We start from the raw sequence: 17,183 nt of genomic DNA, 5'->3' as shown, positions 1-17,183 counted from the left end.
GCGGTGTGGGCAGAAACCGCGAAACGTTTCAGGGACGTGCTGCACAGACGCGCGACGAGCTCGTTGTGTCAGCCGACACGGCGTTTTCATTTCTCTCGAGTCGTTTCGAACGGCCTCGACGTCTCTCGTGCCGACCCCAGGAAGGCCACATCTTTTCTGTGCCTGATACGACGGACACACGTCGCTTTCGTCCGCGTGCACATCTCACGTGTCTTCACCGCTACACCATTTCCCCGTACGCTAAAGAGTGTCGCGTTCTCGCGTGTATCGCTTTCCTTCTTCACAGCATCGCGGACGTCTCCTTTCTGTCCGTGTCTCTCTTTGTGTCGCGTTCTCGTGTGTCAGTCGCGTGTGTCGCACGTGTGTTGATTCCCGTCTTCCCCCGCGCTCCTGAGACAATGGAAGGCGAAGCAGGTGCAGAGTCGCTGCTGTCTGGGCTGCGGGGGAGTCCCGTCGAATTCGCGTCTCCTGAGGAAGGACCAGAGAGTTCCATGGATTCGGACATGGCTGCTTCGCAGCCCTCGGCGCCAGTTCCTGGTCTCGAAGCGCCTTTCCTGGATGCAAGCACGGCAGGCCTGCAGGTCGAGGCGCAGTCGCCGGTGCGCGCTGCGTCGCTCCAGAGTAACGTCGCGACTCCGGAAGCGTACTGCGAAGACAGCGCGATGGATGAAGCGGAGTCGGAGACGCGCGGGTCCGGCTTTTCGAACGTGGAGGATCAGGAGGGAGCGATGCGAGAAGTCGAGCAAGTCGCGAGTGAACCGGAGATCGCAGCTGCAATCTTGGCCGACTCTGCGCGCTCTCCCCTCTTCCTCGCCACTCAGCGACCGGACGCGGAGACTCTGGGGGCGCCGACCGAGCAGGGTGCCGCGTGCGCCTTCATTCCAGGCCTGCAGGAAGTCTTTCCGCGTGCGGAGCGATCTGTGGAAGAACGTGCGGTGACTCCCCAGGGCGAGCTCCCCGCCGCCACAGGCTCCGTGACTCCAAGCGCGTGCGGGCCTGGAGACGCGAAGGCTTCTCAGGCGACTCCGCAGCCAGAGCCGCGCGTGTCGGTTGGGTGTATCGACACGCCGAGCGGCGGCACGGTGCAGGGGGTGGACGCGGGCGCAGAGGAAAGGCAGGAGCGAGGCGAGGAGCGGATAGCCTCGTCTTCCGAGGCGGAGGGCGTCGCGCGGGAAGGCGTTGCAGAAGGCGAGAAGAAGTGGGAAGAACCTCCGACGCAGGAACCCAAGGCCTGTGGGAAGGATCCGAGTGCGCTCGACGCAGAGGCCGTGGATGCGGAAGTTGCAGCGCGCGCGGCAGAAGCCGTGGACATCGCCGTGGCGGCAGGAGCAGTCGATTTGTGCGGCGGTCGGTCCGCCTCGATGACTGCGGCGGTGGGCTTTTTGGGAAATTCGGCGCAGCTCGGCCTGAAGGGTGCTCCGACGGTGTCTCCGGGCGGGACCTCGGTGGGGGCAGGCCCGAAGGAGAAGAGTGCGGCCGGTGCGGGCCGGAAGAAGGCGAGTGTCCCGACGCCGAATGACGTGTGGAAGGATCGACTGAAGCTGTTGGAGGGGTTCTTGGACGTGGAGAGCATTCTGTTGTTGAAGCAGTGCGCGCGGGTGTTCTACCGGCACAAGTACAGGCCGCACGACGGCGTGCTGTGTTTTCACAACTTCCGGGGATACGACCCTAAAGTTGTGATGGAGACGGTGTTGCCGCTCGCGTCGCGCTCGATTCACCCGGCGATTCGGGAGCGCGGCCTCACGCTCGACTTTAGTCACTGCACGCTAATGAAGGATGCGAGTGTGGCCCGACTGATGGACGCAGTTCACGGCGAGAAGGAGGAGAACCAGATTCTGGGCAACCTCAAGGCGCTCTGTTTGGATTTCTGCTCGGAAATTACTGACAAGGGTCTCTCCGCGATGCTGACGACCTATCTGCCGCACCTCGAGCGCGTCTCTGTCCGCTGTGCGCGGAGCACAGAGCTTACCTTTGTGAGTGTCATGAAGCACCTGAGTGCCGAGCGCTGGCCCAAACTGATCTACTTCGACGCAAGCTTCACAAACATCTGGTTAGAAGCTGCGACGGCGATCGCGGACCAACTCTTCATGAACGCCGCGCGCTTGACCGCGCTGCACCGCGACGAGGAGGAACGCAAGCGCCGCGAGGCCGAGCGACGCGCGGCCCCCAGACAGGGTGTACGTACACCCGAGGAGACACGCGAGCAGCCGGCCGGGATGGGCCACGCAGGCGGCGCGCTGCGACTCGCGGAGCACGCCGTCGCTGAGGAGACGTGCGCTCCTGACGCAAACGCAGAGATGGTCGTGGAGGGAACGGAGTGCGAAGCTTCGATGCCCGTCGACAACGACGCCAGCACTGTGTCGCGGCTGTCCTCGCTGCAAGGCCCGGAAATCACCACCTCGCCGCTGTCGCCTCTCGCGGATATGCACGGCACATCTGAGCCAGCAGACGCGTGGTTCCCCGAAGACGCAGATGCACGTGCCAGAGACGGAAAGGCGAGAGGATCTGGATTCTTCGTGACGCCTTCACTGGAAATCATCGGCTCGGTTGCCTCGAAGTCTCTCCTGCTCAAAGTCGGAATGGAGGCGCACTACTGCACCTTCTGCCAGGCAGTGAAGACGGGAGACTGGGAAACCGTCTCTCTCGTCACCAAACGCCTGCAGAAAGAGGTGAGACTCTCAGACAAAACCGCCACAACCTCACGCACATGCAGAGGCGAACCTTCGTATACGGCTGCGTCTCTCGCGACGATACCCAACGCCACACATGTGTGTCTTGGGTGTAGCAACACAGCCAGAGGTCGCCAAGAGCAGGAAGGAGCAAGGTAGAAAAGGCTGTTGGTACGGTACACACGTACGCATGCATGCACTTACAGATATTTATATCTGGTGTGCATGTACACATTTTTTCGCAGATGTTTCGACACGGTTTTTTCTGTAGAGTTTTAGATACGCAGCAAGACAGAGAAGCGGTCCGCAGTGGCGGCGTACCAGAAATCTCATTTCTTGGCGAGACGATATGTTTCCGTGTAGGAAAGGTCGGTTGTGAAGAGGGAAGCCGTTTGTGTCTGGGAGCAGTGGGAAGTTTTTTCTGTTCTTTTTCCGCTGCAGCTGAGCGAACTGGCGGCATCGGCGCCGTTCAAAAGCAGTCGCCTCATTCTTCTGCAGCAGTTCCGCGGAAGCGAACTTCTAGTCAATGCGCCCTTCACGGTGGAGACGAGCGAAGAGGGAGGCGTGAACGTCTTGACTCTCCCCATCTCGATTGCCATCCAGCGGATGGACACAGAGACACTCGGCGTGGTAAGGTTTGTCTGGACCGCGCCGCAAAGGGATTTACAGCAGAGAGGGTCCGAACGGGGTTCTATCCTCTCGATGCCGTGGCCGATTCTTGTAAACCCAGACTGAATCGTAGCCACGGATACACGTGGCTGTGAAGACATGCGTTGGTGTCTAGGGCTCTCTGCATACATATCTGCATACATATATATATATATATATGCGTGTAGCATGCATGCAGGTGAGTGCCGGTCACATGTTTCAAATTCGATGTGTCTTTCGCCATATATATATATATATGTGTGTATGTATATATATGTATATATATTGTGTACAGATGTGTGTGTGTGGATTGTGTGGGGGCTGTGGTTTTTAGCTGCTGAAGCGAGGCGCGAAGATCGAGGTGTGCGACTACTTGGGGAAGTCTCCGTTGTATCGGGCGTGTGAAGTGGGTCGCCGCGACATGGTTGAGACGTTGTTGGTGGACTACGGAGCCTCTCCAGAGGCGCCTGATGTGCGGAGCGAGTTGTTCCCGCTGCACACGGCGGTGAAGAAGAAGGACGTGGAAATAGTCCAGCTGCTGCTCAGGCGCGGCGCGTCTCTCGACCTGAAGTGTCCGGCAGTGAAGTCGTACAAGAGTGCGCTCTTCGTTGCGTGCGAAGTGAATGCCCCAGAAATTATCCAACTCTGTCTCGAGGCAGGCGCCGACCCGAACTGGAAGGGACACAACTCCTACACGCCGACTCTCGTAAGACCCGTCTGTGTCGCGCTTCAGCCAGGGACAGCTGTGGGGAGCGACAACAGACTCCACCCGGGGAGACGGCAGAGGGGACACACGCGATGCACCCACGCGGAAGCATCTATACACATGCGAATTTTACACACATGTATATATATATATACATATATGCATGTGTATGTTGGCGTGCATGTTGCGGAAGATGTGATGAAGATCAAGAGGATGGTGCATTTGAGTTTTGGGTTTTTTTGCAGCTGGCGTATCAGCTGAACAGCGCGTGGCTACCACACTTCCTGGACGCAGGGGCGGGGATCCCAAAGAGTCGGCGGTGGGTGTTGACTGAAGTGCTGTCCTGCGCCATCGCGAAGAATGACCTCGTCTCCGTGGAGTTGCTTGTTCGCAAATTCCCCGACTTGCTGTCTCGGAATCACCAGCTGTGGAGCAGACCGCTCATTCAGGTACCTTCGAGAACCCGAAGAAATCGTTTCGTAGAGAAAAACACCTGGCGCGAAGCACGGGGAACAGGGAAAAGGGGAGATCGACCTTGAAAGAAGAAAGGGAGAAGTGGATAGAGGCAGTGTTGCTGCGGTTCTGTTCTCTCTGGGGTTCCGTGCACATTCGCGCATTCGCTGGCTGTGAATTCTTTTTCAGGCAGCAAAGCAAGGAAAAGCCGACATCATTTCTGCGCTCTTGGCAGCGGGTAGCGCAGTCGACGCGAAGAAGGAAGACGGGCAAACGGCGCTGCTGGCTGCAGCTGAAGAGGACTTCGTCGTCTGTGTGCACCTTTTGCTCGACGCCGGAGCAGATATCAACGGAACGAATAACGCAGGTGAGCAGTGCTGATTCTGCATAGAGAACACTCCAAGTGGATGTCTCGGGTTTTAGGAATAATCGGCCAAGACAAAGATGGAAGAGATGTACGATGCGTCTATTTCGGGTGTACATACAGTGAAAACGCGTGGGTGGTCGGAACACCTGTGTAGATGGTGTTTGGAAAGAGATCTTGTTTGACGAAGAGACACCCGGTCCATGTTGAGTTTTTGTGGGAGGTTCAGGCCTGACGGCACTGCATTTGGCGTGCACAGAAAATCGAACAGAAGTGGTGAAGCTGCTGCTGAACCGCGGCTGCGACGTGAATATTGGAGACAAGGCGAACGGCGAAGTGCCTCTGATGATGTGCATTCGCATGCGCAACGAGAAGATGGCGTTGCAGATCCTCGAGCTGGGCAAAAACTTGGATCTCGAAAAGAGGGTGAGACACACGTCTACCTCGCGGGGTGATTCAGCCTAACGGTGCTTGAAGACACACTTGTATATTTGTATGTATATATATATATATATATGTATATATGAAGCACACGGATGGATAGGTAAATGTTTTCTGTGGACTCTTCGAGACTCTTCGTGGGATGTATCTCGCCTGTACATGAGGTTCAAGTGTGTGTGTGTGGCGGCAAAAGCGAACAGTGGGTCGGAAGAAAGGAGCTGTGTCCTTCGTGTGTTTTCTTTTTTCTGTAGGATCACCAAGGGAGCACGGCGCTGTTGTATGCAATGTTCTTCGGGCAGTATGTAGTTGCTGGCATCCTGATGGATCGAGGTGCCGACGTGACCGTCAGCGACAGGGCTGGAAACAGCGCCTATGCAATCGTCAACGAACGGTGAGGAGTCTCCCAATAAACATTTCGAGAGCACGACAGAAATGCGCGCTGCTTGTGATCGTATCAAAAAAAACTTCATGGCCCCACAGATATTCGTTTGTAAATATATCTTGTTATGTACGTGACGAGTGCGTGTGTGGTGGCGACAGACACATGGACGCGTCGTTGTGGTGTGTACGTGGTCGCGTGTGCACATGTCGCGGTTCTCTGGTACGTGGGTTTGTGTCGCGGTGTGTTGGGGTGTTTTTTGCACGTTTTTTTGTTGGGTGTTTTTTCTTTGTCTCGGGGGGTGTTTTTTTGCATGTTTTGCTGGGTGGTTTTGGTGTGTTTCTCAGTTTGATGACGCAGGGCGCAGACAAGCGCGTCTTGCGCAAGTTTTTGCGTCTGTACAAGAACGCGCGCGAGGGGAAGCGGCCGCGGGTAGTGGCGGGTCTGGCGAACGACGTGCACCCGGCAGAGGATTCTTCAGCGAGCGGAGGAGACAGCGGCCCAGACGCAGGTCAGGCGATTCGCTCGTCGCGTCGGGAAACGTCTTCTTCGCGGAGCAGTCGCAGAACGCTGTCGATCATGGGGTCGAGCGTGAGCACGATGGGCTCGACTGTCTCGGCGATAGCGGCAGGTGGCTCGGCGACGCGCGCAGTTATCCTCAGCTCAGGTGTACGTACACCGCCGCGCGAGGATGACGGGCCGCATATGCAGCGGAGCGGTTCGAGTCCTGGAGCCCAAGAGACCTCGGGCAAGAGGCGAGGCGGTGGCCGCCACCGGAAGGACGGGCACGACATGGACGTGGACGAAGAAGGTCGGCCAGGCGCAGGAGCGAGATCCAAGAGCAGTGGCGCGGGTGGGAAGAAACTCAAACTGGAGCCGAAGAGCGTCTTGAACGTTGCCAGGCTTCCCATCGCTCTCTTCCGGGCAGCGAAAGCCAAGTAGAGCGGCTACGGGGAACCGTCGGAAAGACAATGAAGTGAGGGATAAAGAGCGAGGGGGTACAGAAAGAACGGGAAAGAGAACGGGAGCGCAAATGTGGGGAATGGACGAAGCAAGCTGTGGAGGGAGAGAACTCTCGAGACAGGAGTCGGGGAAGAGAGATTTTACCGACAAGGTGTCGCTGCGGAGAAGCCAGGTTGCAGCTTGACGCAGCAACGAGAGCGCGGCCACGAGGAGACGGGCGGGAGAAAAGGTGTGGGAAACGGAGAGGAAATACTTGCGTGTGTCCGTGAGAGCCGCTGGATGAAGAAGATAGAGGAGAAGCGAATGAAGGAAGTGAAAGGGTAGTAACTTCCACAGTTACGGGCGAGTCGACCTGTATATTAGACGCAAGGTCTCGTACTAACCAACTGGGTGCGGTGACGAACGGCGAAAGACTAGAAAAAAAGGGAGTATCTGGTTTCGCCATGTTTGAGAGCACGATGCGCAGAATCCTTCTGTGTTTTCTTTGGAGGACAAAGCGGCAAGAGGGGATTCCGGGGACAGCCATCAATCGTGTTGTACAACAAAAAGGAAAGAATCTGTGGGTGGAACAGTTAAATTTTTTAAGATCGCCATCTAGTACCTTTTTGTACAGCAGGACGCGGTGGTGCAGTTGAAGAACCCTGGATGTTCTTCTCACGACTCGGGCGAAACCGTTTTCGAGACCTCACGAGAGAAAGGAGCCGACCCTATCCATTTGTTTTTTACGAGGCCGCTCTTCTAAAGTCGACCTTTGTGTGTATATAGATGCATCCTTTACAGCGTGTAGAGGTGGGGGATTGTGGAAGAAGTTGAAGAGAGGTGAAGGTGTGGACGCACAGAAAGTGGTGGAGAAAGGTACCCTGCAACCGTACGTATTTGTCTACGCATGCTGGGACACATACGTAGTTTATGTATATGCGGTAGTGTGTGAGGCACACGGCACATGCGTAACGCAGAAGAAAAGGAGAGAGAAAAGACACGGTGCGCGGCTGTACAAAAGTGTCAAGTGCAGGATTCGCTGCGCGGAGGCGGTGACTACAGGCGCCGGGGTGGGGAAGTCCTGGGATGAAAGACGGGAGGTTTTTCGTGTGGGATACCGGAGTTGGTACCCGCCGGAATGGCGAAGCGGAAAACGGCAGAGATATGACAAAGGCGAGGGAACTGCTTCCAGGGAGAAGGCACGGATCTCTCTCTCTGGGTCATCGTCTCAATCTATGCCGGCGGGGCACTTCTCTTGTCTTTTTCGGTTCTTGTGAGAACGGGCTTGGAGGTAGATAAACCGATGGGAATGGTGTGCAGTGAGGCAGAGGGTTGGTTAGATCGCAAAAGGTCTGACGGACTCATTCCCAGGAGTTAGCTGTCTTTTACCTCTCTTTTTTTGGTGGGTAGTCCTTACGTTACCGTCGCGACTTGATTGCTGCATACGTGAGCGTGATTGTTTCTCTTAGTACTCGACACTTCCATTATTGTGGCCGCGTAACTGGTCTGCAGTGTTTTTCGACTTAGCATTTCCTCCGATGGTGCTTTGCCAACTTTTTTGAGTCTCGCGGCTAAAACGGGCAGACAGTTGTAGAGCGCTCCAGAACTCTTCTTGCCAGATGAAATGCGTCGCGCTGTCTAAATCTATCCAAGGAACCTCATGGAACTCCCGTCGCTTGACTTCGATTCCTGCTGTCGCGACAAAGAACACGAAACGAATACCAGTTGCACGGGGCATGTACTGCGGAGACGTGTATATTTATGTGCGCTCTGTCGCTGTTCCGGTTTACTTCTCGCACACAGTGTTCTCTTGCGTGTACACGGACAAGCACTGAAGATGGGACCGCGGAAATCTGTCGGCAGTGCCATATCTATCTGAGGAAGAAGCGTAGAGGGAACAAAAGAGGCGAGGAAAAAGAGAGCTGTATTATTATCTGGAAGTAAGGAGATGTGTATCCGATACGGTGTAGAGATGGATAGGGTGTGAGGATATGCACTCACAGTAGACTGGGGAGACGCAAGTATTGGACATTCGATCGTGAAGGAAACTGTAGAGAAGAGTGTTTCGAACTTTATGAAAACCCGGTGAAGAAAGTGGTAGAACGACAGAGCTTCACCTTGCTTAGCTTTTATCGGTGTGCTTAAATCTAACTCCAGTATTTTAACTTTGTTTTCGCACTTACGATGGCCTTTGACCTCCAAATAATTACAAGTATCGCTCTAGCGGTTGGAGACTTTTTTTCAGAAGCATCTTGTACATTTGCTAGCGTTCAACAGGTAGTTACTGAAGTAGCGGCAAGACGGGAAATTAGGATGTGTTGCATGCTGCAACTGCCCCTTTCGCATTCTTGTTTTTAATTCACATGAGTCCACGGTAGAAGTGGAGAGTCTTCTTTGTCCCCCGGTCAGTCAAACAGATAGGACACGCGGTGTCAGCAAAAGGTAGCAATCAGATCCTTGTGACAGCCAGAAAGGAGCTCCACACGCATACTGTGGAAGTCCCTGTGGTTGTTTTGCTCCAGCTGGAGTGTAAAGAAGCAGAACTCTCCAGAGCGGTTCCTCCCTGGCAACTGGCCACACCGTTGCACTTTGCCACGATGCAGAAGAATGGAACAGTCCGGTCGTTTGAGTCGGTTGGTTGAGAGCTAGTCTCCGGATGTGGACAGACGATAAAAACAAGCTACAGAAATAATCGCACAAATGTAGGCAGGATACTGTTGAGATTTTTACGTTAATTCCTTCTTCTGGCCGTTCTGCTTCCCCTCGAACTCGGGGGTGTCACTTCATTAACTGCTCCAGCTGTTTGTTCACTCTCCCCGAATGGACAGAAATACCGTCAATGACTCTAAATCCTGAAATCCGTTGGATATATATATATATATGCATGTACATTTCAAGAGATCGGTATCGAACTCTGAGTTCTCTAAGTGCTGCAAGCACTTTACCACACACAATGTTCGTACAAATTCCCTGTCGAAAACGTAATTAAATACGGAAATTGACATGGTTTCAGCCCGTACGAGACCAGCCCAACCCCGGTCCCCAGTGGTCGCCTGCTTGACGGACTGCATTGTAAACACCGGTCAGATGAACACGTCCCACACACTCTGCTAACTACAAAGGCAGAATGTGTACCCAAGTATCCTGCGACGTTTTCTCTCCTGTCGCATACTGGCAGCTCATCAGGGACAGTCGTAGACAGATAGCCTTTGGGGTAAAGTTATGCTATAAGGTATGCTCCTTGATCGCTCTATCGGCCTGGTGCTTCCTCTTGAAGCACTCGAACAACACATTTTGACGGGGTAAGCCGTTCACTACATGAAAGTGGAACAGACAGACCGATTTAACTGAGTCTGAAAATCTGTACGTGCGAGTGAATAGGCAAATACAGTAAGATAAACTATCACTTCGTTAGTTGCATTTAGTACCGACCGACTGCGAAGGTATGCTCCCCATACACACAAAGGGTGTACCGTCACTACCTTTTGCAGATGTTGTTGTCCAGGGTGTTTGCCAGTGACATACCAAAATAATAACCCACAGCCTACTTTTCCGAGTCATACATTGACGATTCAACGCACGCCTGTGAGAAACGAGGGCATCGAGGGAAGAACGGAGTAAGCCAAACGACTCCGCAACTCAGCCTTTCTTTTGGAAGGGCAGCATAAGGTGAACGTTAAACACCTCAATTTTCATGTTCAACGTTTGGAAGGGCCACACTCTCGTATTCATGCCCCCATCTGTGTGTGTGCATACGAGGTTTTATCCCTAAGACACCGTTATATACCATGTATATATATATATATACATACATTAGCGCATCTATTAACCATATCAGCATTTAGCGCTTAGATTTGATGCAAAATTTGCTGTTGATGCGACGTCGAGAAAACGCTAGATTAAGTTACACGACGGTCGGTTCTTCTGCAAGGGTGGACGTTTCATCCTGTTTTCACACCGCCTTTCCCAAAGCGTACTAAAATGTTTCGCTCGATTATCTTTACAACTGCAACGAGCTTCCATCCGATATGCGGAATGTCCATCTTCCGAAATGTAAGCGTCTCATCTGCGTAAAACTACGTACCATCCATTATCCCGTAGACTGCTGCTCCCCTCGCCATATTAACGAACGTAAGTGCCTGTGGCAGACTTTCTCAACAGCCGACTTCACACATGTCTCGGCTTGTTCGAATACAGTCGGAGCCCCCAAACAAAAGACAGCTGTAAACTGATACAATCCATTTTCAAATTACACACAGAAGAAAGCACGCGACACTCCTTTTTACCCCATGCGAGTAATGTCATCTGTAAGTTGACATACGCGAACCGCATAGAAAATGCCGCCATAAGTTTAGGATATCTTTTTCCGCTCTGATACACAACGCAGTCTTCGTCTGGAGTGACCTCCGGAAGGTGGTGGCTTCTAGTGAAGCCTAAAAAGAGTGGTACAAAATGCTGCGGTTTCATTCATTAGAGATTATTTGCCGGATAACTTCTTCAAACGATCCATCTCTGCGCCCCACAGAAAGGTTCCACGTTTCGTTCAAGCGCGAATCATTTAAGACCGTTCGCCACGGATGCGGCGAGCGAGCTGGATGTCCTTGGGCATGATGGTGACACGCTTGGCGTGGATAGCGCACAAGTTGGTGTCCTCAAAGAGCCCGACAAGGTAGGCCTCAGCGGCTTCCTGGAGAGCAAGGACAGCCGACGACTGGAAACGCAGGTCAGTCTTGAAGTCCTGAGCAATCTCACGCACAAGTCTCTGGAAGGGGAGCTTGCGGATGAGAAGGTCGGTGGACTTCTGGTATCTGCGGATTTCACGGAGGGCGACGGTTCCCGGGCGGTATCGGTGAGGCTTCTTGATGCCGCCGCTCATGGGAGCAGACTTGCGTGCAGCCTTGGAAGCCAGCTGCTTGCGGGGGGCCTTCCCACCGGTGGACTTTCTTGCGGTCTGTTTGGTGCGCGCCATTTCGAAAACTTCTCAAAATGATATTAAGAGGATAAGTGTGGGGAACTCCGCGTTGGGGGGGATGAGAGAACAGTCTCACTTTCGCGACGATGGAACGAAAAAGAATGTTAGTGACGGTTCGGTCCGCCGCGCACAACCCACGGCCACGTGGACAAAAGACGCCGGATGCGACGCGAACGATGAAGAACGGCGCTCGGATGGCAGCCGCACCTTTCCGGGAAACACGCATCTTCCACCCCGTCATTTTGCATCCCCGGACGGAGGGTGGATGTGCCGCCCGTGGGCCGTCTTTGTGTGTCTGCGTCATTCCGCTGAGGTGCGTCTCGAGCAACTCGCCACCCAAAGGGAGGAGCTAGCCGGCATTGCCGACCAAGAAGGCGAGGAGCAACTCGAAGGAGCGGCGTCTTTATTTCCCGTAGGTGGCCGGCGTAATTTTTGCGCGCGCCGTATGGGGGGGGGGATGGTCGCGCGTCAGTGGAAAGACCAGAAGTATCATTCTTCGACTCTTTAAAAATTTCCGCGGGCAATACACACGTGTTTCCCTACACGGTCGTCGTCTCCCTGTTTTTTTGGGTGTCGTTTCCCTACATTCCACCCCTTTCTTTTCTTGTTTTCGTAGACAAGATGTCGGCCAAAGGCAAGGGCGGTCGCGCGAAGAAGTCCGGAAAGAGCAGCAGCAAGTCTGCCAAGGCCGGTCTTCAGTTCCCTGTGGGAAGAATCGGACGCTACTTGAAGAAGGGAAGATTCGCGAAGCGTGTCGGTGCGGGTGCGCCTGTGTACATGGCCGCCGTTCTCGAATACCTTTGCGCTGAGATCCTCGAGTTGGCGGGCAACGCCGCACGTGACCACAAGAAGACGAGAATCATTCCTCGTCACATCCAGCTGGCCGTTCGCAACGACGAGGAACTGAGCAAGTTCCTCGGCGGTGTGACCATCGCCAGCGGTGGTGTCATGCCCAACGTCCACTCTGTGCTCCTCCCCAAGAAGAGCAAGAAGTCTCAGTAAATGAGAGGACGCGACAGTATGCGGAAATTATCTGGAAGAATGTGTTCTGATGTATCGAGCCGTGAAAATGTCTAGTTAACTGCCGAACTATCTGGTGAGGACAAACCTCAGTCTCTGGTGCGTTGCCTGTTTCGCACCGACCATTAGGCTTCACTAGAAGCCACCTTTACATTAAACCCCAGAACAAAACATAAAGGGAGATATTTTGTTTTTTTTCTCCTGAAGATCATCGCAAAAGGTGTTTCGGAAATGGGGAACGCGGCTTCCCACAGGAAAATTAAACTTGCACCCGAAGCTTGAGACTGAATGATTTGGTCTTGCACTAGAGATGTTGCTAGTTAAGAGTCGTTTTGAGTGATGCAGTTTTTTGCTCTGACGGCAAGCCAGTAGCGGCACAGGTTGCTCCGCTCCCGTAATGTGTGTCTGAAATCCTTATATTGGCAACTCTTTTTAACCTCCACTTACCCGGCTGATGAAAGTTGATCTCTTCCTTAGGTGAGGTTTTTCGAAGAGATGTGGAGCTTTGGTAGGCACTTCTTTGCTCTTGAGGTATGATCTATTCTCTGAAACGAAAAGAGAAATGCGTACTTACATGCACATGAGCTGACCATGGGAAAAGTATTCTTCACTTCGTACAGCACAGATATACAGTGAGTGTGGTACCATCCCGGGTTGCCTTTGTGTCCTGCTGCCCTCACTGGCTGTAGCCTATTGCTCCTTACATCCATGAATCTCTCCTTGTTATTAGGACAGACACGCCTAGTGTCTCGCTAATACAGCTTAAATATAGGAGCGCCGAGCATAGGTACATGAGCCTCTGCTGTTTATACTGATCTGCGCTGCTGGTGAGCATACCGCTCTTCTAACGATTTCCATCGCGTACAGGCATGCTAATATGTAAGATACATTTCTACGGGGTCTGGAGAAGGCTCCGAAACTACTTGAAACTCAGCCACTCTTCAGTAGTAGCTCCGGTACACCTGCAGGAAAGTCGCCTCCCTGCTTCTGTACACGTTGTGGCAAAGAAACTGATAACTCCCAAGGTTGGGCTGACGAAATTCCTTAAGCAGGAGTGTTGTAAGCGCCTGCGACATCCCATGCTTCTACGTCTCCCCAGTGAAGCATCTTACCCTACAGAGAGCATCTGTAGCCAAGCATCTCTGGGGTCTTTCGACGGTTCAAAAATATTGCCAGCTCTTAAACAGCCAAACACAGCAGAAGGTGCCACCTAGCATCGTCCAATACGAGAGAGCTCAGAAACATGGAGGGAAATGCTGAACGCTGATGGCGACGCGACGGAAACTGAAAGACGACGACAGTGGAGAAACTTATGTGTCCCTCTCCTCTGTCGTAGAGTTACCGTGCTCGTTGCTAAACGGTTTGTCAGGGAAACTATGGTAAGAGAAGGACGGAACACGAAGCTGATATCCTGTGTCGGTTTGGAAACGTTCACAATGCATGAACTCTACTTTTTGCTCGAGACGCCACAGGTGAAATACAGGGTGTACGGGGTCTACATGCCACTGGTCCTGTTTTTGCGACCTTTGCTGAATCTCGTTGACAGCCAACAGAATACCACCGTCCGAACTGACTCTGCTGCTGTTGATAGGGTAGCCGTTGATTATACACAGTGGTGCCTTGGACTTGTACAACTTATATCTGGCATGTGCAATGGAAGTAGAACTAGATGTACGCCGCTCCTCTACGGGAATAAAGGACTTCTCCCTGGAACTCCGACAGTTAGCACATTGATTAGGAACACTCTCGCCCCCCCCCCCCCCCCCCTGCGTCCGCTACCGGATCTCGGGTCCGCTCTTGGTTGTGGCGTGCGTCGCGAGCGAAGAAGAGATTACTTACATTGTATGCTCAGGCTTTTATGCATCGATTGCATATGCAGAAATCAGTAGGGTATCGATTTTTTGCAGCCAGGAAAAGCAGCCGAATGGACGAGAACTGTCTCTCATAAGGGTTCAGGCGTCCTGGGAGTAGCAGCAGTGCATGTGGCTGCTGGCACCTTCTACTTGCTTTCTCGGGTGTCCCTGAAAGGAAGAACAATCAATTGATGATGAGTACCAAAACTATGGAGTTTGTTGACAATTTAGACTATTTGGAGAAGCTTTCTAGTGCAATGGGGTGACGACGGAGCAGCTGGGACAGCACAGTGCTCGTATTTGGCTTCAGAGGGAATAGCGCCTCGAAAGGACACCCGAGTTCAAGATAAGAATGCTTTACACACCATGTGATGTCTTGCCAACACAAAAAAATTATCCATGAAGGGTGTTTCTGCCATGGAAGGCCAAACTGCTATTTCCACAGGGCACTCTGGCAGACTCCCTGAACCACGTTTACCCGAAAGTCGTTTTGCTGTTCCTGAGAGAGTGTTTCTACGGCAAGAAGAACCTCAGAGAGACGGGTAAGAGTTCTACAAGACCTAAGAGGACCGAGCGGAGAAAAGTTGGGGCACTTAGCCAATGCAGGCATCTCGTTTTGGCAGTGCTTTTTCGGCTTCACATATGGATAAGATCAACGCTGGGAGCAATATGGATGAAAGGCTACCAACAAGCGAATTGTGTGGGCTGCTTTTTCCAGTGAGCAGAGAAACTAACATTGCCCAGCGAAACCTTTGCACTCTGCTTCAACATTTTTCAGTTAGAGCCCCTTCTTTAACATACATCTCGAAAACGAGACGCCACGGAGGTCTCCGGTGGAATCGCGCATAGACCGACTCCTACTTGTTGCCGACATGGAAACTGAAGTGTTGTCCGATTCGTTCGAGAAAAGGGGGGGACTCTATATCTGCAACGACATTCTGGGAATCAGAATAACGGGACTGCGACTGCATCCCCACACTGCGGTGTCCCGTGTTGCTCGACTACACACCTCGAAGTACGGAAAGGGCTAGAAAATACAATTTCAACTACTTGGCTCGAAGGAAACGATAAAAACAATATCTCTTATTTACGACAGTATAGCCTCCTTTTTTATCTGGAGCAATATCATCTCTTAAATTAGAGAAACTGAAGTTACCCAAGAGTCTCCTCTCGCACCCGTTGGAGGGCAGTAGCAGAAAAATCTCTCCCAGAATGTGGATTTCGTCTAATACCAACACACACACTGCATCTTAGGAGGTATACGGTGAAGAGGCTGCTTCACGACGAGGAATGGACTACCGGAGGAAGCGGTTCGCTCACTTTTTTTTTCACCATCTCGCACACCCGGGGCCACATCGACAACAAATCTCGGTGTCAAGTACAGACATAAATTCCTCCCATTTTGGGCGTTTCAGGTTTTCCTTGTCTCTACTGAGGGCTTCAGTCTCAAGTGGAACAAACTTTCTTCAGAAGAATATACTGCGTTCGTAAACCTGGAAACGTACACCAGAGAACGGGACCGGAAATCGCGACTCAGCGGGAGAAAACAGATGGTCTGTGACTTAACGGTGACTCATGCCACAGCCAATGAAACCGCGACACGGGTTGCTCTTCGGCTCTACAGCTTTATGGCTTTTTCCAAAACAACCCGGGTCGTTTTTGTGAGCTACTGGTGAGAGGATTGGTGCAATGCCTTAGTCGCCGGCTTCCGAAATGAAAGAAATCCAGGCTGCTGGTATCAGAGGCGCATGCAGACGTACCCCAGACACTCGGCTCGAGAACAGAGCGGTCAGCTGGGCAAACATGCACGAGTAGCACGCAGAGAATCGGGGCATCTGACCAGTTTAACTGTCTAGACGTTCAGCTGATCTCTGCATCTCACGAAACTGTATGGCTACTCGAAGACTCGTTGGAGCGTTTGTACCGGAAATCTCCTCTGCCACCGTGTATATGAGGAATTTGCCTCGCCCTTCTGGGGGGTGGGGGACTCGAGTAACCCAGGAAACCGAGATCTGGCCAAAACGTTCGAAACCAAAATAAAACTCCGCCAGGATCACGTGAATGATGCTTGCCAATTGAGGATATTCGTTTCCGCTCACCAGTGATCTATAACCGTTTTTCTTTAGCGGCAGGAGAGTCGCGCACTGGGTCCTTTTCGTCCCAAGTCTTTGCCGAGCTGTCTGTACACCGGACGAGCCAACAGAAACACGGGGAATCTGCTCGCCACAAAGGTCGATCTGGGTTATGCGCACGAATCTCTGTTTCGGAAATTCTCTTGCCCACAAACAGGTTGCCTTGTCATGCACCTGCCCTCTTACCACCTTGCCGCTCTTGCCTTCCGTTTGACTTCCAGTTAACTGGCGACGTCCCAGACGGTAGCGACGAGACGACCGTTTGTGCAACGCGCTGGTGGAAAGTGGAGACGAGAGGGGAAGTTCTCCCAGAGAAGGGCGGGCTGGGCGGAGGGAATGTGGAGCACAAAGGCCACGAGAGGAAATACGACGAGCTTGCAACAAGAGTAGGCGACTGAGAAAACAGACCAGCTTTGTGGAACACAGACCGGATGGAATCGAGAGCCTGCGGAGAATTTCAGGTCCATGCTTCGCTTTTTTTCTGCCGTCTGCTTTATCTGACCTCCCTGATTGTCTCTCTTTCTTCCGCCTCGCAAGCGTCTTGTTGCCGTTGCCGGAGAGCGTTTCGCAGCGGAGCCACCTTGCACCCTTTCTCGATGGATGC

General features: G+C 52.8%; 3 protein-coding genes across 3 annotated transcripts; 2 read left to right on the top strand and 1 right to left on the bottom strand.

The window, feature by feature from the left end:
• Positions 1 to 398: 398 nt before the first annotated feature.
• On the top strand, positions 399 to 6,602 carry NCLIV_026160 (putative ankyrin repeat-containing protein; the record flags this gene model as incomplete). The annotated part of the gene is made up of 8 exons (XM_003882810.1): positions 399 to 2,669; positions 3,111 to 3,299; positions 3,652 to 4,023; positions 4,269 to 4,472; positions 4,666 to 4,843; positions 5,112 to 5,266; positions 5,533 to 5,672; positions 6,008 to 6,602. 8 exons carry the CDS (start codon positions 399 to 401, stop codon positions 6,600 to 6,602), a joined length of 4,104 nt encoding a protein of 1,367 aa, XP_003882859.1.
• A 4,558-nt stretch (positions 6,603 to 11,160) lies between these two features.
• On the bottom strand, positions 11,161 to 11,571 carry NCLIV_026150 (Histone H3, related; the record flags this gene model as incomplete). The annotated part of the gene is made up of 1 exon (XM_003882809.1): positions 11,161 to 11,571. One exon carries the CDS (start codon positions 11,569 to 11,571, stop codon positions 11,161 to 11,163), a length of 411 nt encoding a protein of 136 aa, XP_003882858.1.
• Positions 11,572 to 12,195: 624 nt separating this feature from the next.
• NCLIV_026140 (Histone H2A, related) lies at positions 12,196 to 12,576 on the top strand (the record flags this gene model as incomplete). Its single annotated transcript, XM_003882808.1, has 1 exon — positions 12,196 to 12,576. The coding sequence occupies one exon, from the start codon at positions 12,196 to 12,198 to the stop codon at positions 12,574 to 12,576; it is 381 nt and encodes a 126-aa protein (XP_003882857.1).
• Positions 12,577 to 17,183: the final 4,607 nt, after the last annotated feature.

Source organism: Neospora caninum, chromosome VIIb (genome assembly GCF_000208865.1).
Source record: "Neospora caninum Liverpool complete genome, chromosome VIIb".
Taxonomy (NCBI): domain Eukaryota; phylum Apicomplexa; class Conoidasida; order Eucoccidiorida; family Sarcocystidae; genus Neospora; species Neospora caninum.
This window is presented reverse-complemented; position numbering and strand designations above follow the sequence as displayed.